General features: G+C 50.6%; 1 protein-coding gene across 1 annotated transcript in view; it reads right to left on the bottom strand.

The window, feature by feature from the left end:
- Positions 1-13,700: 13,700 nt before the first annotated feature.
- TRABD2B (TraB domain containing 2B) overlaps positions 13,701-21,244 on the bottom strand; it is a 231,212-nt gene continuing 223,668 nt past the window's right edge. The window contains exons 7-8 of the mRNA XM_033226469.1: positions 17,871-18,686; positions 13,701-13,811 (exon numbers count right to left, since the gene is read on the bottom strand). Of these exons, the coding sequence (XP_033082360.1) occupies positions 18,482-18,686 (205 nt within the window). The 3' untranslated portion in view covers positions 13,701-13,811; positions 17,871-18,481. The remainder of the gene's footprint in view (positions 13,812-17,870; positions 18,687-21,244) is intronic.

Genomic DNA, 21,244 nt, shown 5'->3' with positions numbered 1-21,244 from the left:
GTAGAGACAGGGTCTTCCCATGTTGCCCAGGCTGGTCTTGAACTCCTGGGCCTGAGCTATCCTCCTGCCACGGCCTCCCAAATTGCTGGGATTACAGGCGCGAGCCACCATGCCCAGCCTAAATTCATCTATAATTATACACATCTCATAAAAGTATGTAACCCTAATTTCATCACAAACAAAACTCTTCAACATTCATAGCACAAATATTTTTTTGAGAGCTGGCTCTGGGCCAGACAGTGGAGGCAGAGCAGTGGAGCTGCAGAAAAGGAGTGAGCCCCAGGGAGCTCCTGTGGTGGTGGTGAGTGCTGACCTCAGGCACAGAGAAATCTGCAATACAATGTCAGGTGGTGACTGGTGATATGAAGAAAACTAATACAGGACAAAAGATAGAGAGAGTCTTGGGGGCAATATTTTATATGAAATGACCAGGGGAGGCCTCTTTGAAAAGGTGACACTTAAGCAGAGATGTGAGAGGAAGTCAAAAAATGTCTAGGGAAGAAAGTTCTGGGCAGAAGGAACAAGTGCAGAGCCCTAACACTGGAAGATGCTAGGGATGTTTGGGAAGTGACAAGGGGAAGGGGGTAGGGAATAATGTCGGGTGTAGGGAATAATGTCAGAGGTAACTGGATCCTGGCAGGTCATGGAAAGCAATGGTGATTTCTTTCTAAGTCTGACGGGAAAGCACTGGGAGCTCAGAGCAGGGGAATGCCGTGATCTGATTTACATTTCAAAGGATTTGTGACCTTGTGGAGTGTAGACTGGAGTTGGTGGCCAGGACAGCGACAAGGAGACCTGCTGGGAGGCTTGAGAGATGAGCGTGGCTTGCTCAGGGTAGAAGCAGTGGGAGATGAATGTGGCCCATTTCTGGATATGTTCTGATAGTAGAAGCAAGAGGATGGAAAGGATATAGGGAATGAGTGGAGAGAGTGATCAGGGTTGACTCCACCATGTCTTGTCTAAGAGACCAAGTAGATAGTGGCACTATTTCCTGAGGTGGGTGCTGGAGATCTCGGGGAAGACATCACAAGTTTGGTTTTGAATATGCTGCCTGGGAGATGCTTTCTGACCTCCAAGTACAGAGGTCTCAGTGGCAGCTGAGTGTCAGGGGAGAGGTGGTCTGGAGTGTAGGTTTGGGATTCAGCAGAGTTATTTAGAGCCATGAAATGGGCTAAGGTCACTGGGGGAGTGAGTGTGGACAGAGAAGAGGACTTAGACCAAGGGAGCCATTAAAAATAAAAAGATCTGGCTACCTATAAATATCATTACATTAGTCAGACTGTCATGTGCTGTAAGAGAGGGCAGGTACTGTAGTGTGATGGGGGTCGGAGGAGGAGGAAGATTCTCTGAAAGATGGAGTTGGGCTGGGAACTGGGATGGTTAAGATCTGGACACAGCAACAATTTAGGTTCCAAAAGTCAGGGCTGGGGCTGGAGCTAGGTCAGTCCCTGGTTTAGGGTAGTTGAGAAAGCACAGGTTTAGAGTCTTATGAGTCTTATTCCCATCCTTGGAGCCACTTCTTAGGTGTGAGGTCTGGAAAAGGTAACTCACCTTCAGAAGCTCAGTGTCCATGTCTATAAAACAGGGGCAGTAGCACTGATCTCTTGGGGTCACTGGAGGAGAGAATGAGGCAATTTATGTACAGTACCCTGCATGGGAACACGATAAAAATGAGGCCCTAAGATAATGGATGTTAATGGGTATCAATGGATGTTTCATACCGGCCTTTTCATGTGAAATGTGAACTTGAGTGCCAAGTTTGTGAATCAAGGTCCTACTTTAAGTCAGAGATATGTCACTTTTGAGAATCTCTCATGGAGAATCCTTTGATAAAATGTACTACCCCAAGGTGGTGGGTGCTGGATGCTGACTTGGTTCTCTCTGGGCTCCAGAATCTGGACTCTGATGATCTATCCAGTTAAGACATATTCACATAACAAAATTTGCAGGTAAAAAAAAAAAAAAAAATGACTCAGAACTTTGATTTGGGGAGTGTTTGAGCCATACCCTAGAATGAAAATTATACACAGCTTACTATGTACTTCACAAAATCATATTGAATTGCTCTGAAGTGCCCCAGCAGTGGCTTCTGAGATGGGTCTCCAATGCCTCCTTACAGATGAACTGGAAAGAATGATTGCCATGGTACCTGAGGGCAAAATCCCAGTGATGGTCTGGTTTGAATTCCTTTTTTCCTTGCCCTGCCTGGTGCTACTTGTGTGGCCTACTCTAGTGGCCTGGTTTCCAAATGTATCCCTCTCTTGATCCAGTTGGACTCACTGGGGCACCAAGAGAAAATAACTTTAATTTTTTTCCAACTCCCCCTGCCCCTTTGCCTGGTTATATGGCACACTCCTTTCCCATCCCTGGAGGGCCTCTCATGTAGATCCAATAGCTTTCCTTGTCACTATCAGGGACACTATCTCCTTTTCATGTATAAAAAACTCTCATCTGATCAAAATCAATCTAAATTTTTCACCAAATTCAAAGTGTTTGTTTCCCCTTAGCTCAGGGTAAGCCCAAGCCTCTTGTCCCCTCTGGAGGCTGCTTCTGGCTCCTGCAGGGATGGGTGGGGAGATGAGATGAAAGGAAAGGAGGACATCAGTGCCCTCTGTGTGGAGACATCCAAATGCTAACTCTTTCCCTGATTAGGGGCTTATATGTGGGGTTTTTCAGAGCCACTGTGTTCTTCCTTGGTGTGGACAAAGCTCTCCCTGGCTGGTGTCTTCCAACCCCCTTGCAGCTTCTGCTCTGACAGTGCACTCCTCATACCCTGAGGATGGCTGGCCTCAATCTGGCCCATCGGTTGGCTGGTTGGCAGAAGTGAGAGGGTGGGGGCATATGTGGTTCCAAATCAGTTTTGCTGTCCCTCAGCAAGTCCTGCATGAGTGGACTGACTGCCTTCTTCTGAATGGGAACATACTATCTTCAGCTTTGGAGCCTCAGTTGTGACTTGCAGATACCAGAAAAAGTTCCGAGTAATATCCTGTTATACAAGATATTAACTCCTTCAACTCAAATGCTCAACTTTTATCTTCAGCATGGAAGAATGGTTAAGTCTGCAGTTCTGGAGTCTGACATTGGCTGGGTGACCTTGGGCAAATCTTTTAACCCTTCTGGATCTCAGTTTCCTGATCTGTAAAGCAGGGGCAATGGCCTTCACTCTCAAGTATGTTGTTTACATTGATTTGTTCTTTAGGTGCCAGGTGGCACATAGCAAGCCCTCAATAAACGGAAGCCCTTATTTGTATGTTTCTGAGGAGTCCTCATTTCTTCCAACCTAGACTGGATGTCAGTGCTTCTTGCTAATCCAGGTACCATTTCCTGCTGCCATTTGCCTGGCCTGCGTGGCTGTCTTTGATGATAACACTTAGTGTATCTCAAGCATCACTATCTTATTTACATCTCACAACAACGCTGCAGGATACATATTATCATCATTCCCATTTACAGATAACAAATCTGAGATTCAGGAGGAGGTTGAGTCACTTGCACAGGGGCAAACAGTTTGTAAATTGCAGAACTGGGGTTTGCCCCCAGACCTGTCTGATCTCAAAACCTACCTGTTCTACCACCCATTTTATCTCCTTGATTATTTATCCTGTCTTTTTGTGCTCTCTGCCAAGAGCAACTCTTCTGCACTCTATGGACATAATAGCGGATCCTTCTAATGAAATCACTTCCTGCTTGGAGCGCACCCTGAAAATGGATCCCTCACTGCCCAGTAAAATGATACTTCCTGTGTTACATAATAACAAATTCTGAAAGCAGATTTGTAGAGGTAATACTGACTCCATCCACTTCCTGTGTATGGTTATTCAAGCTATGTAAAGTTTCATTCTCATGAAAAGCATCCAGTTACCGTTGGTTCAGTACCTACCTGGTGTCCAATGCTGGATTAGCCAAGAAGGGAAAGGTGTTTTCTGATCTTAAGCCTAGAATCTATTTTGAGTGTAAGACAGGTAAAAAAAATTACCGCCAATGCCAAGATGTATGTAGTAAATACCTGTGAAAGGTCACCAGAAGTTAGTGCCATAGGAACTTAAATGTGGGAAAAATCAAGTGGCTGGGTGGGTGGGGAGGGATAGGGAGGAAGTCACAAAAGGCTTCCTGGAAAATCTGGGGCTGGGGTTGAGCGTTGAGGGCCAGGTAGAACGTGGAGAAGCGAAGGTGAGAAAGACATGTTTGGTGTGTTTGCAGCAAAGGAGCAGGGGCCCAAAGAAGCAGGAGCCCAGCATGGGTGCAGAGACTCATTCTTCCAAAATAGTCTCTCTTTTATAATTGTGAGCCTCTTTGCTCCCTGCGTGGGGATTTTTATGACCCCATCCATCTGTTTGCAGTCAGCCTCAGGTTTGCTTTGAAATTCAAAAGCTGAAAGGGAAGTGTTATATTGGAGCCAGAGCAGCAGGCTGGGCAGCTTTCTCAGAGGAGGAGGGAGTGGCCTCATGGAGCATTAACCACTGCAGGCAAACACCTCTTCTTGCTGGCCTGAGTCCCTGTGAAGTATGGGACCAGGAGTGCTTAAAGGGGCAGTGGATGACCAGCCAGGAGGAGATTCCAGCACGGGTCTGAGCTGGCAGCTTTATGCTCACCAGTAGGCAGCCCGTGAGCGTGCATGGCCAAGTGTGGAGATTCAGGAGACCTTCAGCTGGGGCTTCGTGCCCGCTCTGGATCAGTCCGGCCTGTGTTTATTTCTCTTTCCTGCTCTGGCAGACGGGCCTGGGCCCGCTGGGAGAGTTGGCTCAGCCCTCCCTGCCTCCCGAATTCCCTGGCCCAGCTACCACCCCCTGCATTCCTTAGGAGCCTCAGTGTCCCAGAGAGACACAATTTTTTCCATCCTCTTGAATAAAAGATGTTTAGGGACAGTCATTGATCAAATCCAAAATCCACAGTCTGGACTTCCAAGTCCTGCTCTAGACCCTCTACTTCTCTCAGTTCCATGTAAGACCACATTCTCGCTAACATGTTTTGCCCAGCGCCTCCTCTAGCACGTCTCTCCATGCTATCCTTCTCTGTCATTCATATAGCCACCAATGGTCCACAGCCCCCACCCACCTCTTGAAAGTCCTGCTGGATGGCTCCATCTTACCCAGCCTGTTCATGCCCCACACTCCCACGGCTGTCTTTCCTGCCTCTCCTTCTGAGTAACCGCTGAGCCCACTCTATATGCCCCACCCACCACTTACTCTGGCCACGCCTTCATGCCTCTTCCTGAATGTGTGTGGAACGCTCCTAACATGGATCTGGAGCTTCTCATCATGTTCTGGAGACTTTAAAGGGCCCCTTCAAAAGAGGATCAAGCTGCCAGGCTGGAAGCTGCTAAGGGCAGTAACTAGTTCTTGGGCTTTAGCATTTGATGCAAATTAATTTTTTAGAAGGGATGGCTTCAAAACTTGGGAGTTGAATTAAGAGGTAAGAGGGTAGAGAAAGATCTTGGAATCCTAACCTGTCAAACTTAGAAGGCTCTTCAAAGATCATCCGCTCTAATTGTTGCATTTTTTGAATAGGGAAACTGAATCTCAGTAAGGAGATGTCATTGGCCTAATGTTATTTATGAAGTCAGTGGCAAAGCAGGAACGGAACTCTCTTTGGGTCCTGAATCTGTCAAAATCTTTCACTCACAGCACTTAAGGTTCTTGAGTGAAACTTGAAGGATTGTGGAAATTCAGGGGCACATGCTTCTTGCCTCTTTCAAGAACCATGATAACATGCATTGAAGTTGATTTTGCAGATATAAAGCACTTCAGGCCTATTGTCTCAGGTCTCGCCATTATAGCTCTATAAAGTAAGTCATATTTATCTCCATTTCCCAGATGAGGCTAATAATACCAGGGTTAAGTGACATGCCCAAGGAAAAATAACCAGTGGGTAGCGAAAGAGGGTCTTGGGCTCAGGCCTGTTGCTGTTTGCAATGTGTCACTCTACCTCCCATTCCTCGAAAGGTGCTCCACTCTTAGACCATCATGCAGAAAAGGCTGCCATAGAAAATAGAATTGCTCTAGGTTCCAGTGACAGGACCTTTCACTTCTCAAAGAGGAAAGAAACATCTAGAGCAGGGGCTCTTTATCCTTTCAGACCCAGGGTCCTGTTTTATCACAAATACTTTAGTGTCCCTTCTGTACTGAAATAAAATGCATGAATAATACAACACTTCTACACATATGATTTTAAAAAATTAATTCAATGTCCTAACTGTAAGGAAAAAGAAATAATAGCTTATTATTACATACAATAATATGTAATTTGTTTGTCAACACTTGGGTACATCAACACTTGTAGACATAATGTAATAGTCAAAGCTTGTACTTAACTACTGAGTCACCCTGAAAGTGACAGCTAAAAGACCAAGGAGTACAGCTGTGTGTCTCTCTAACACCTGGAATACACAGGCATTTTTGTTAGTAAGGTGGCACTCAAAAATAGTGAACAACTCTTGGTAAAGTTCAGAACAAAACGAAGCACATTCTTCTCTCAATATACATGGCAATTACATTCCTGTAAGATTTAGTGCATATTAAACCTTTACAAACAAATACTACGTGTTTACGTTAAATGGATTCAGGTTCTAGGCTCAGATAATTACAAATGATTTTTTTTCTCCCCTAATGAATGTTTGGCAAAACATGCAAAAATTGTGCAGGATGGAGGATAATTCTTTATGTGGGACTTTTAGCAGGTCACTAAGTGTCGCTGGCCCGTGACCACAACTACCCGCCCCGCCCCACTAACAACTGTATGAAAGCCAAAAACTCCCCTACAAATTCCCAAAGCATCCTGTGGGTGGTGATAATACCCCTGCTGAAAAACACTGATCTGGAGGTTTTCTCTGAGAAGCCAGGCATAGAAGAGGGAAGGCTCAGACCTCTGTTGTACCTAGATGCTTGGATTTCTCTCAGTTTTGCTTTTGATGAACATAATTTAATACTAACCTTGGATGATACTTAGTCTTCAGACTTAAAATTAATGCAATAAATGCTAATCAGGTGTCCTCTATTTTAAATACTGTTCATCCAGGGGATGGAAAAATGAATATGACCTGTGTTCTGCATGCATGGCTTTCCCTTTATAATATTCTAAGGGTGATAAGCCATCATCTAAGACTGGATGCATACAAAGGCTGGGGCTTCAGGAGAGGTGGAAGTGTGAGCCCAGGGGACCAGGGCAGGCTTTTACGAGGAAGCACAAATTAAGTAAGGCCTTGAACACCAGGAAGGAAGTTTTCAGGTGAAAATACGGGGAATGAGCAGCTAACTGTGGAGGGGACAGTGGGGATGGAGATGGAGTTGGGAAACTGCAGGTATGTTCAGGGAGCCTGAGTAGCTCTCTATGGCTGGAGCATGATTTTAGGGGAGGGGAGGAAACACACGTCTGGAGAGATTGGTTGGGCAAACTGTAGAGGGCCTGGGAGGGAGGATTGCTAGGAGGGGAAGGGAGGGAAAGAGGAAGCAAATGCACATTCCACATTAATTTTAACTTATTGAGGAAGGTCCCCAGTCCTATGGTAACCATCACACACTTGATGGATGCTACTCAGTGTCTGCCTCCCCCACTGAGCTGCAGGCTCCGTATTTCTCTAGTTGGACTTGGCACCCTGCAGGCTCAGGTTTGGGGTGCGGAAGGCTTTTGAAGCCAAGGTGAACTGGACTCTTTGGGTCAGTTCTCTGTATCTAGGTGAGCCAGTGTGCTGAGGCCAGAAGGGGGACCTGGGAGTCCGCATTCCTGGGTTGGCCTCCGACTCACACGTGCCAAGAGGCCTTGGATGGGTCTGTCTCTTGGTGGTCCCCTTATCTGTTCAGTGAGGGGCCTGAGCCCACAGAAGAATCATGTCCCCTCCAGCTCCCATGTTCCCACCTTGTTCCGTCAGGTTACCTGTTTAGGGCCCGAGGTCACAGCCTGAGCAGCACTGCCCTGCCCCCTGGTGGCAGCTGCTGGATGGCAGGAGAGCCAGCAACACCTTCCAAGTCCAACCTCACTACCGCAGAGGTTGGCCCAAGTTTCAGTGTCTGTCTTTGGGTATGGCTGGGGTGGGCCGTTCCAGAGCAGGGGGTTGGACAACTTGGCAGAGTCAGTCCCTTCCCAGGGGACTCCCAGTAGTGCCTCCAGTGCCCTCCCATGACCACCCATCATCACTGAGGAAAGTCCCTGGGACCCCGTGCCCCCTGACCACAAGCCCAAGACCCCGACTGAAACTGGACAACCTCTGGGGCAGGGGTGAAGGGTGAGAGGCTGAATGCGGGGAGACTGGCTGGCCCTGGACGCAATTTGTGTTTTCAGGTCTCCCCGGGAGGAGGAAGACTGCTGGCCCCAGGAGCTGTCTCCAGTGGCCCGTCTGTCTTGGCCCCTCAAGCCGGGCCCCAGCCTGTGCTATGGATCTGAACCAGGCCTCCTCCCTCTTTGCTGAGACCCTGCTGTGTTCCGACTCCAGCCAGTCCTGCCTCTCTCTGTTTCCACCCATGCTTCTCTGTGTTTTTCTGCCTCCCCACACAGGCCTCTTCTGACGACTCCCTTTCATTCTCTCCCTTTCTCTCTCCAGTGCCGTCTGCCTCTTTGCTTCTCTGTTGCTGTCTCCTACTATGTCTTCACTCTCTCTCCATCCATCTTTCTATGTGTTTCTGTCTTTTTTGCTTATCTTCTCCTTCATTCCTCATCCCCACCCTTGGTCACCATCCTGCTCAGCCCCCTTGCCCCTTCCTGGGCCTCAGGGCAGCGGAGGTGAGGGAAAGCTGGCAAGGGATGTCTGGGGACCTGCAAGTCCCCAACACTTCCTTGCCTGGAACTTGTGTCTTCAGGTTGGGAATTTTATCAGTGTTATTTATTTATTTGTTTGATTGATTTTTGTGGCTGATCAGGGAGGAAGAAATGAAAACTAAGAAAAAACAAAACAAAACAAAACCAAGAACTGTTTTGCAAGCCCAGAACCAACTGATAGGAGACAGGATTTTACGAACATTTTCTGAAAATAATTTCATTCTATGATACCATAACAGTGGCCGGCCCAGTTCTCCTGGCTGGCTGGCTGCTATGAGCAGCAGCTAGAGCCCCTACCTCCTCCCCTCCCAGCCCAGCCCAGCCCAGCCCAGCCTTCATTCTGTCCTGCTGGCTAGGGCAGGGTGCTTCTTCTGTTGCAGCACCCCTAGAAGGTAGTTGTGAGGTGGGGGCTTTCTTGCCTGCCTCAGAGAGCCCCGCAGCTCCCGAGTCCCTTAGCTCATGAAAGCCCAAGGCTGGCAGGTCTAAGTTTGTTATTCCCATCTACCCGCAACCCAGCATTGCTACTGCAAAGTACCTGGTTAAGACACTCTGGGACACCCCACTCTGTGGCTGAGGTTCTAAGCCCTCCCAGAGTGCATGGGTTCCCTGGGGCTCACACACTTGTGATCTTGGCCTCCAGCTTGCAGCCTCTGCTTTACCCCATGTCTACTTGGGTGCAGTCAGCCCCTTCCATGGTACCACCCTGCTCCGTTCCAAATCTTCACAGACCGTGAGGACCTAGTGGAGACTGGCAGAGCAGATCGGGGTGGGGTTCTTATGGCTGCTGTGAAAATGACTGCTATTAGCAGGTTTTCTCCCCATCAAGGAGACATTCCTCCTCCTTCAGTTTCTCTCCATTTGCCTAGCTCCCGATTTCTCATCCTTCTCTCTTGATTCTTTCTGTCTCCTGCTCTCCTTTTCAGGAGTAAAATGATAAAATTCCTACCCCAGTCATAAAGAATTTCTTCTCTCTACCTCCTTTGAGATGGGAGACAGTGGTTTTCCTTCTTACTTCAAGTCCAAATAGAAGCAGTCTTTCAAAGAAAGATGCTGCTCTTTCTAAAAGGAATTTTAGTGAATACAATTTGCTCCACTTTTTGCTCCTTTTATGCAAATAAGGAGACAGAGGTCCCAGAAGGGCTAAGCTTGCCCAAGGTCACACAGCAGGCCAGCTGAGCTGGGACTGAAACCCAGCACCTGTGGTCCTCATCTCAAGAGTCCGGCTGCTGCAGGACATTGTCCGATGGTTCCTCTGAAGGGCTAGGCTGTTGAACCCTAGATGTTCAGGGGTGGGACAGAAAGACCTCAGAGAACGTAGAACGATGGAGAGGGAGTGGAGACCTGCTGCCGTATGGAGAGCAGTGTGTCAGGAGCTCTGTGGAATCCCTTGCTCCTCCCTCAGCCACCTATTCTGTCATGTCTCAGCCACCCATTCTGTCATGTCTCAGCCACTCATTCTGTCATGTCTGAGGGCCTATTTCTGGGCCACGGCCTCTCCAGGGAGTAAGTAAACCGGGGACTACAGCCCATAAAAAAGGACAAGACCTCATTCGCTCACAGAACTTCTGGGTGGATGGATGACAGCAGCCTCCCTCCTGTGTGTGAGGGGCAGAGAGGACAGGGGTCATGGCCACAGTAGGAATCCTCACACCATTGATGTCAACTTCTAAAGTCCATCATCGGGGGTGGTGGGGAATGGGGCAGAGCATCTCTGGATCTCTGCCGAGAGTCTGGTGGGTGGGACAGAGGTCTGGGCAGGCTCCTGGACATGGAAGAGGCTTACTGCATTGGGCCTCAGTCGTGTCCTGACTTTGTCCCCCCGCCTGTGAAATGTGGATGCTGGATGCCTTCCTTCCCCACCTCACGGGCCACATCCCACACCTGACATCACGGAATTGCTGGATAAAAATGGGAATAGGCGTGGAGTTAGACTATTTGGGTTCCCAGCCTGGTTCCAGCATTTATAAGCTGTGTCAGGTTACTTAACCTCCCTGTGTCTCAGTTACTTCATCTGTAGAAGGAGATAAGGAAGAGCAGCCACGTAAGTGAAATGATTTAGTATTTATAAACGCCTAGAACATTGTCTGATGCATCACAAACGCTCAACAAATGTTAGCTTCCAGTTGCATTGTTGTCACTGCTATGTGCAGGTGGGGCCACTGTGTGGAGTCCATATTCCTCTTAATAGGAACCAGAAGAACTTAGTAAACATGGGCAATAAATCAACTCAGGTAGAGGTTTCTGGGGCTTTAGAATAGAGTCCTCTTCCTCTCTAAACTTCTCAGTGACCTGTCCCTCCTTCCCTCCAATTCCAGTGACCAGGATCTGACCGGATCAAACCGGATCAAACCAAACCAGATCAAACCGGATCAGACTGGACCAGACCAGATCAAACCGGATCAAACCGGATCAGACCGCATCAAACCGGATGAAACCAGACGAGACCGGATCAAACCGGATCAAACCAGACCAGACCGGATCAAACCGGATCAAACCAGATCAAGCCAGTCCAGACCGGATCAAACCGGACCAAACCAGATCAAACCGGGTCTGACCGGATCAAACCGGATCAAACCGGAAGAAACCAGACCAGACTGGATCAAACCGAATCAGACCAGACCAGACTGGATCAAACCGGATCAAACCGGATCAAACCAGACCAGACTGCATCAAGCCGGATCAGACCAGACCAGACCGGATCAAACCGGATCAAACTGGATCACACCAGATCAAACTAGACCAGACTGCATCAAACCGGATCACACCGGATCAGACCAGACCAGACCGTATCAAACCGGATCAAACCAGATCAAACCGGATGAAACCAGACCAGACCAGATCAAACCGGATCAGACCAGAAGAGACCAGATCAAACCAGACCAGACCGGATCAAACCGGATCGGACCGGATCAAACCAGATCAAGCCAGTCCAGACGGGATCAAACCAGATCAAACCAGATCGGACCGGATCAAACCGGATCAAACCAGATCAAACCAGATTGGACCGGATCAAACCATATCAAACCATATCAAACCGGATTAAACCGGATCAAACCCGATGAAACCAGACCAGACCGGATCAAACCGGATCAGACCAGACTAGACCGGATCAGGGTTAGGGTTAGGGTTAGGGTTAGCGTTAGCGTTAGGGTTAGGGTTAGGGTTAGGGTTCCTGAAACTTGCTGCAGGAATACCTTGTGTGGATCCCGGTCAGCTGACATTGGACGGTATGATGTGCTGTGATAGAACAGATATGACATGTTGTATTTGAAGTCTTCCCTTCTTTCTTTCCTCTTCGTTTACTCCATCATTCTTCCACAAGTCCCCACTATATACAGTGTCTATATGACATACATAAACCACTGTGCTGAGGCTGACTTCACAGACAGGGAACCCGTGGTCCTGGCACAAGGAAGCCAAGGGGCAGAGTGGGCACTGCAGATCATCTCAGCACAACCTTAAGTGCTCCAAGGACAGCGAGCTGTGGGAACAGAGGGGAGGCATGGCTTGGGGAGTTGGGGAAGGCTCTGTGCAGCAGATACCATTGGAACTGGGTTGTGCAGAATGTGTAGGAGTTCAACAGAGCAATGGGCGAGGCATAAAGAGGAAAGATTGGCAGTGCTGTGGGAACAGCAAGTGCAGAGGCGGCGGGTGGTGAAGCGGGGAATGGAGTTAGAAAACACTGAGGCTGGCAGTAACTCTGGAGTGTGGAATGCTAGGGGAAGACTTGGCAAGAGGCGGCTTTCTTGTAAGAGGCATGGGCAGGGACCAGATCTTAGAGGGCCTTGTGTGACCTTTGTGAACATCGAGGAGACATTGAAGAATTTTCAAAGCAAGGGAGATACGTGGTCATTTTTGTTGGTCGACAGTGCTCTCCAGCTGCCGTGGGGAGAGTGGACTGAAGGGGCTGGCTAGGTGGCAGGGGCTCAGGTAAAAGGTCTGGATCAGGGTGGAGCAGTGGGGATGGGAAAGTGTGTAGGAAGAGCTGATTGGGAAGAATCAGTAGGTCTTGGTGGGTGAGAAAGGCAGAAATAGGGAGACTCCAAGCCTGAGCCCCAGATTGGAGCTGTGTTTAAAGTCCCCGAGCAGCTCCTTCTCCACATCGTTGGGCAGCTCAATCTGGCTGGGGAGAGGGTATCTGGACCTCATTTGGCATGAGGCCTCTCAAGCCATCGGGTTCCTGCTCAAACCACCCTCCCAAAACCTGCCCGTCTGTGCATGAAAACAGGGCTCATTCCAACTCCTCTGCTCCACTGCAGGCCGCAGCCCTCACAGCAAAGGCAATTTTCCTGAACGTTCCCTGGCAGGAAGACGGGAGCTGTCACACAGAAACACTAAGCCATTGAATTCATAATATCTTTTATTAATATATTATGCTACAAAAATATTTTTGGCAAAATAACATTAATAGCATCTTTCTTTGTCTTCTGTTATACTCTTAAAGAACTCTTCATGACAATTCACAGAGGTGAGGGGCAGAGGTGATAAGAGAACAACATCATGCATACCTTTCAAATACATGAATCTGAAGCCTGTGTTGCACAGTGAATCAAGCTGGGGACAAGCTCTGCGAGGCTCAGGAATGGGGCAGGGGCTCTGGCTTCCTCTGTTCCGGGCTAGAGCCTCCTTTGGCTGAATCAGCCCCTGCCCACCCCAGCCACTGGGGACCCAAGATGTCTGAGAGCCCTTTGTCCCTGGCAGCTCACCGGAAACATCTTAGACTTGGATCCCGTTCAAAGCTCACTTTCCCCACAGCAGGACTGGGATGAAGGGGGCCTTCGAGGCATGCTACTCTGTCACCTTTCCCGCCTCCACATGCTTTCAATCCCACAGCAGCCTGTGGGTCCTGGGAAGAAAGCCAAGCACCTCATCTCCATGGAGGCCCAAGATTGTCCATGTCACCCCTGCCCTCCAGTCCCAGAACCGCCCAGGCAGGAAACAAGGTCTTCATTTGATAGATGAAGAAGTGAAGGCTCAGAGAGGGACAGGAACTTGCCCAAGGTCATCCAGCAAAGTGAAGGGGTATCCAGAGTATTTCTGGAAAGGAAGAGCCCAGCTCTCACCTGGAGAAAGGATGAGGATAGCTGATGCTCCCTGGAAAGGGCCAGGTGGGGGGTCAATCAGTCCTTGTAAACCCTTTCTTTCCTCCCCTGGGGTCAGGGAAGGGGGCAGAGAGGGAAGGAGCTCTGGGATGGCCAGCTGCGGGCCTGGGTTCCAGTCCTGTCCTCCCCCACCTTTCAGAAGTTCCCCTACCCAAGGGCAGCAGGCAAGCCCAGCTGGGTTGTTGAAGGGGGCACTGTGAGGAGTGGTGGTGGTTGTGGGTGGAGTGGGGAGGCTGGACTTATTCCTGAACCTTACTGGTTTAGACAGCCGGCAGGGTGATTTTTTTGGCTGCTCAGATGAATTTCTGGAAAAATAACAATGTTCACAGAACCTGAGCATTGCAGAGCCAGGAGGGACCCTCAGTGTCGTATACACCAGGCCCTCGCCAAGACGTCAACTCTCCTGCCACATCTTCAGCCAGTGGGCACACTGCCCCTGCTCAAACACCTCTCCTGATGGGAAACTCGCCACCCTCGGGGGCTCCGGGCCATCCCCGCACAGCTTTGGTTTGCTGGAAATTATTCCACTGGCGGAGCTAAGGTCTGCCTCTCTCTTTCTTTCCTGCCTTCATTCCTTTCTTCCTCCCCTTCTTTCTGCTTCCTTCCCTTCCTCTTTCTCTCTCTACACATCTGTTGAGCACCATCTTCGTGTCAGATGAGGATACAAAAACAAAATCACATGACCCCTGACATTAAGCTGCTCACAGTCCAAGAGAGGAGCAGATATACAACTAGATAGTCACAACACTGGGCGGTGGGTATTGTGATAGATGCTAAGACAGCACAGAGGAATCAGAGGGGGCTTCCTGGAGGAGGTGCTATCTGTGTTGATCCTCAATGGATGAGCAGTTACAGGGGAGAGAAGGGAGTTTCCGGGGTAGGGAGCAGCATGTGTGAAACATCCTGTCTATTCTAGAGATGACTGCACATCACGCTGGCCAGGCACAGGGTAAGAGACACGAGAGACATGTCTGACAAGGTCAGCAGGGTTGGGTCATGAAGGGTCTAGAGAACCCTTCATGGGTCAGGCTGAGGACTTTGGTTCTTATCTCACAGTTACTGAAAAGCTATCACCCCAGTCCCAATTCTGTTGTCTGCCACACAGGATGCCATCAAAGCTGCAATTCCCTGGGAGAACTTCTCTTGTCCTTCACAGCATTTTTAATAGACTTTCCTTTTGGTAGAAGGACTTTCCCTCCTCTTTGGGATCCATTGTGACAATGGCACTGGGCTGGAGATTAGGCAAGTGGGACAAGGGGCCTGAGCACCCAGGTCTAGCTGAGGCCAGGAAGTTGTAGGTAACACAGTATTTAGCATGAAGGAAATATGCTTAGGATCTTTCAATGCAAGGACAAATTTGCTGATAGCCAGCACAAGGTTCCATGCTTCCTAGATCCCAGATCTTTGACTCTCAGGCCTGGAGGTGCCCTCAGCACCCCTTTGCAGCTCCCTGGCAGCCTGATTCTTCTCCCTCCACTATGGATGATGGGGCTCTCCCTGTCTTCATCTGGCTGCTGGCGCATCAGACCCAGCACTGAAGGAAGACCTGGGGACATGGCCATTCCGACATGCCCCAGAGAGCCCTTCATCACACTGTGAGCTTTCACGAGAGATAGAGGACCCAGGGCCACACTAACATGCTGCCCCACCTTAAGCAAATCACTTCACCTGCTGGGTCTCAGGCCTTTCATCTTTCCTGCCCGCCTCACGGTCAAACAGAAAAGTCTAAGAAGTGCACACAAAGTTCTTAGAGGAGCAGGAGCATTTTACGAAGCTAGGCACGTAGAACATTTCTTGAAGAAATGTCAGTAAGTGGTGGATAGATCGTGCCAAAGGTGTGGGTGGCTGGTGCTCTGGCCCAGGTGGTGGTGGTGCTCTGGCCCAGGATGAGAGCATTCAAGTACCCCAGCCATGCAGATTCCTGCATATGTGCCTCAAGTCTTTTGGGTCATAAGTCAGCAAGTTGAGTTCATTTTAGACCCTGGCCAACTGGTGGTCCTCAGGGATCAGTGAACTTTGGCACCAGATGTCTGACCATATTGGCTCTTGCTCTCCTGTAGGTACATGTCTACTCCATCAGTTAGTCCAGCCATCTTTCTTTAAACACTTGAATTAGGGTAAGGGAGAGTTTAGGATCCCCTAATCTGCCCAGAGGAGGCATCTGGGAAAGACTAGGGCTGAATCTTCCTGAAGTTAGGGGCCAGGACGACGTAACCTAGCATTGCGCTGCTTGTCCCATCTTGATAATGAGTTCCTCTGGGCCAAGGAGAGTGGTTAGATTCAGCTCCAATACAGAGCCTGGCATTGCGTGTGCTCAACAATTACATGCTGCATTAATTTACCTTCTTGGCCCAGTGCCTGGCACAGATCTGGGCACACGGTCAGGTGCCTGGACTGTTTACCCAAATGCTTCATCTTTAATTAACCTCAAGCTCCATCTCAATACATCTCATGCCATACTCTGCCCCAAACAGAGAGGAATCTGGCCTGTGTGTTTCTAATTCCTTTACACTTATCTCATCCAAATAGTGCTCTGCACGATCCGTTTGATGTCCAACTTCTGAGCCTGCTTTATACGTCAGCTAAGTCCCTTCCCGCTCAGAAATAGGAAGTCGCATTTTTGCCGAGGATAAACCAACTCCAGCCTGGACTGAGGTCAAGTTCAGTTTAGAGCATGGTGCCCGCGGGGCTGGCTGGGGCCTCTGAGACAGACCTCCAGTCTCCTGCCAGGTCTCAAGCTCAAACACGTCCATCAGGGCTGAGCTGTAAAGAACTCAGCTGCCTGCCAAGATGCCCGTGGGACTCCTGACCATCCCATGAGCTGCCCAGAACTGTGCCACCTCAGAAGGGAGACAGCTGCCAAGCTGAGCAAGATGGCACTAGGGCCAATCAGCTGCCATCAAGCCTGCCAGGGAAACCCACGAAGCTGTAAAGCTGGGGTGCACGGGGCTGGGAGTCAGCAGGCCCACTTGGCTGTGCAGTCTTGGAGACGTGTCTCCCCTCCGTGGGCCTTATTATTCCTCCCACTGTTACTATTACCCATTAAGTGAAGCGTCCTTTCTGCCGTCAGGTTCCAGGACTCTAATTACTGAGGCACCTGCTCTGCGGGGTTTCAGGCCTGGGAGTTAGCCCACCTGCGTCCTCTGTCTCCTCAGCCACCACCTTGAGGAGCAGAGGGGCTAGTCTCTCGGAGTCCCTGTCACTTGCCTCCCCACTTGGCTGCTGTGCCTCCCCAGGTGCCCCACAGCTGTACCCGTCTCTCAGCCTTTGATTTGGCAGGAAAGCTTCTCATGGGCTCCAAGATCTGGCAAGTCAGGACATGCAACACGTGGCACATGCTGTTGCCAGAGCCCTTTGGCCAGAGGGGCCAACATACGCAGCCAGCCAAAAGGTCTCTTGGTGGAGTGAAAGCTTGTGCTGGCCCTAGTTTGGGTGAGATCTGCCTCCCTTGGAGCTTCCCTGGCAGACAGAACATGGCAGAACAGGGAGCAGGAGGCAGGAATTGTTTTGCATCACACTGATCTGGGGCCACATCCTGGCTGGGGGATCTTCAGCAAGTCCCTTCACCTCTTTGGGGGGCTCAGTTTCCTCATCTGTGAAATAGGGATAGTAACATCTCACAGAACTAGCACGAGGATCAGTGAAGCAAGTGTGCAAAGTACTTGCCACACTGCAGGCTTTGGACAAATAGCAGCTCTCATTACTATTAACATCCTAACAGCCTAAGCCCCTGTCTCTAAAACTGCCCTCCTGTGCCCACTCCAGTCCCTCGCCCCAGCTCAGTCCATTCAGCCAGGACTTCAACAGCCTCTCCTTTAACCCAGGCTAGATTCATGACACCAGAAGAGAGAAGTCTGGATTTATGTCCTTGCTCTCCCACTTGCCTTGTGACTTTGGGCTACCCACCTGGTTCCCTCTGGATCTCAGTTTATTCATGTGTTCCGTTGTGTGGGGACTGCTTTCCTCAGCACCAGCATCCACCCCCCACCCCACCCCAGCGCTTTGGTTGAAAACACTTACCAAGAGCTCTGGAAGGCCAGTTCACAGACACTCAGGGGGTTCAAAATAGCAGCATTCTCTTTCCTAAATTATCTTCCCAGGCCGCGGGTGCATCCAGCGGAGGGAGGATGGCCAACGTTCACACCTCTGGCTCCCAAATCTAGCTTCACAAAAACTAAGCCTGTCTGCCTGCCCCTCCCGCTGAGGGCCCCACAGTGGGAGGAGCCAAACCCAGACCCAGGAGGCTTTGGTGATCCAAGAGCAAGCCAGTCCAGAGCCACAGTCCACAGGAGGTCACTGATGTCCCGGGTTCCCCTCCCGGGACGGCACTAGGGCTAGGGGGTTATGACATAGGCCACATAAAAATAGTTTTATCAGTAGAATAAATACATTTCTCCTTTTTAATATGGACACGTATTTTACAAAAGAGCCCCATAGCACTATGGGAAATTAAGATCCTTCTACAAAAAAGAAGATGTAACTTGGGTACAGTAAAGCTCTAGTGTCTAGCCGATCCCGTCTGGACTGCCCTCGAGGTGTTGGGCACCCCTGCAGGTGGTGGCAGGAGCGGTGGGGTGTGGCCAAAGACCCCTGTGTCATTTCTCTGGCTTCTCCACTTGAGGTGGCCGAGGTCAAGAGGGCCCAAGGCTGTGCAGCAGGAAGCAGGCAGCGATCGTGGTGGCAACGGCGGGGAGGAGGCCCAGGGTGGGTGCCGAGCTGCTGGCGGGCCCTGGTGGGTCCTGCTGTTGTAGCTGGTCTGAGGGCTGGAAGAGGGGCTTGGCCGTCCCAGAGCTGTGGGTGGGCTGCAGGGGCAGTGGGGGCGGCGAGGCGGTGGTGCTGGAAAGGAGGAAGCACATGGCAGAGTGACCGTCGGCAGTCTCATCCTGGGTAGAAGCCTTGGGGCTCAGATCTGACTTTTTCAGGTCTATTTTGCCTCATACAATGGAGAAGGGAACAAGGAGCTTGAGCAGGCAAACCGGGCAGCCCAGAGCCACACAACCAGCCTGGCTGAGCTCCAGAGTCCACACAGACCCCCTATGCCAGGCTCTGGGGGATGGGCCAGGCCCTGGCAGCCACAGGTTGTCACCTCTCAGCCACTCAGATGTCACCACTCGAGAGAATGGGTCCCAGGCAGAAAGAGTAGTGTTTTGGGGAGATAGATCTGGTGTCCCATGGAGTGGTCAGCCATCGAGGTAACAGGTGTCTTGCCTGCTGGCTGTTCTCCCCTTGCAGACCACCAAAACATGCAGAAAACAAGACAAGCAACCGCACTGTGTCCCCTGCCCTCATCATAACTACCGCTTGTTGAGCATCCGTCATGAACTCAGCACTTTACAGGCCATATTTTTGGTCCTCATAACGAGCCTTCAAAACAGGTCTCATTGCTTCCTTTCCATGAATGAGAAAACTGAAGCTCAGAGAGGCTGTGTGGTGGCTGGGGAGGCTACCTGGTGGTTAGGTCCCAGAGGAAAGTGGGAGTGGGACGCCATGAGGCAGGAGCTCTGGGTCGGCCTTTACTTTGCACAGCTGCAGGATATGTTTAGTGAAAGGTGCTTCACTAATTTCACTAAATCCTTCACGAATTTACAAAATCAGGATCCAGTTTCGGAGATAACAGGTGAAATTCTTGGCTTAAGAAAGCCCATGTGACAGACAGAGAGAGATGGAAGGAAAGTCAGGGCAGGAGCCAACTGGAGGCTGACCTGAGCCCAGCACGTGGTGGCCTTGGGAAGCTGGAGGGGGAGGGCAGGGGGCACTCAGGGCCAGGTTACTGGCTCAGGTCCAGGAAAGAGACACATAGGAAATGGACAGGCAGAGAGAGACAGAGGCTAACAAAGGGACTGAGGAGGGAGTGTACAATTACAGAGGCCTATCAGACAGGTCAAGAGTCTGACAGGAGACCTGTGGACAAGAGGGACAGGCTCTGGAATAGAGAAACAGGCTGAGCCCAGAAACAATGGTCATGCCTATCCTCGGGGAACCCTGGGCAGGCAGGAGGCAGACAGAGATGCAGATGCAGACAGAGGAACCCACAAGCCCCCACTCAGAGGGGAGCACTGGGGGGCAGCGGGTAGATGAAGAGAAGGCCAGGAGGGCCTCCCGGAAGAGGGAAGGCTACAGTCAGCCTGGAAGGCAGAGCGAATTTAGTTCGAGCATGTGGGAAGGCACTCCTGGCCAGTGAGAAAAGAACGTACAGAGCCCTGCCCCCTGCACCAGGCTGTGTGTGAAGTGCTGCCACTCCTTAACCTTTAGACCTCATGACAACACTGGGAGGCAGGATGACTGTTGTCCCCATTGTACTTAGGAAGAAACTGAGGCACAAAGGGGTTAAGTGGCTTTCCTCCAGGACACAAAGCAGGGCCAGGATCTGGACTGGGCACAGAGTAGGTGCTCACTAGCAGATGGGTGGACAAGAAGCTTGCCCTTCCCTTTGGGCTGGCCAACCTAGAGGGTAGGCTGTAGAAACAGGGCAGGGCGGGCTTCATGGGGTCTGCAGTGTGAGTGCCTTCCTGCCATGCTTCCCACTGCTTGCCCCCTCCTCGATAGGCTGCCCTGGGTCACCCCAGGCTGCATTTCCTTGGGCTGGGCCGTGAGGTCCTAACAACTGGCCATAATCACAGTGGTGAGAGCCTGTAATCATCACCACCAGAACTCAATCCAGGCCACCGTCCTGGCTGGATGCCTCTCACACAGCCCTGGCTCATCCTCAGCTAGGCCGGGTAGGCAGGGGAGGGAACCTGGGGCCACCAAGCACACCCTGACTCCACTTGGGCTCTTGGTTTGGGAACAGGTGTCCAAACCGCCTCTGGGCACTCTGTCCTGGCTTGATGTATGTCACTAAAGAGAGGGGTCCTCACTCACTGCCCCGTCCCTCTCTCCCTCTACTCTCTTCTGGTGATGCTCTGCCCTTCAGTACCCCCTGCAGCCTGCATAAGGTTCCTTTCAATCCGGTGTGATGTGCCATGATCTTCTGTCTTTAGAGAGACTCCAAGGAGCTATCAGGAGGGGAGGGAGCAAACTCTTGTTTCACCCAGAGGATGCAAGGATGGCGTTTCTGAGTAGAGTGTGTGTGTGTGGAATGGCGGGGGGAGGGCCAGGTGGCTTCCAATGCCCCTTACTCACCCATAGAATCGAGCATGTTGTGCCTCCCACCCCGTGCCAGCTTGATCTGGCCTGACTGCTCTCCCCTTTCATGGTTCTCTCAACGCACACCACCCCTTCCATCACACCTACAGTCTTGCTGCCATTTTCCTACTCACCTTTAAGGCCAGACTCAATGCCCTTCCCCTGGAGGCCTTCTTTGATCTGCCTTCCATACCTCAATGCCACCTGGGGCAGTTAAGTCTTCCCCTAAACCTTGTACATTTCTCATCGACCTCTCTGTGTTGTAGGTC

This window comes from Trachypithecus francoisi, unplaced genomic scaffold (genome assembly GCF_009764315.1).
Source record: "Trachypithecus francoisi isolate TF-2019V2 unplaced genomic scaffold, Tfra_2.0 Lachesis_group12, whole genome shotgun sequence".
NCBI lineage: Eukaryota > Metazoa > Chordata > Mammalia > Primates > Cercopithecidae > Trachypithecus > Trachypithecus francoisi.
This window is presented reverse-complemented; position numbering and strand designations above follow the sequence as displayed.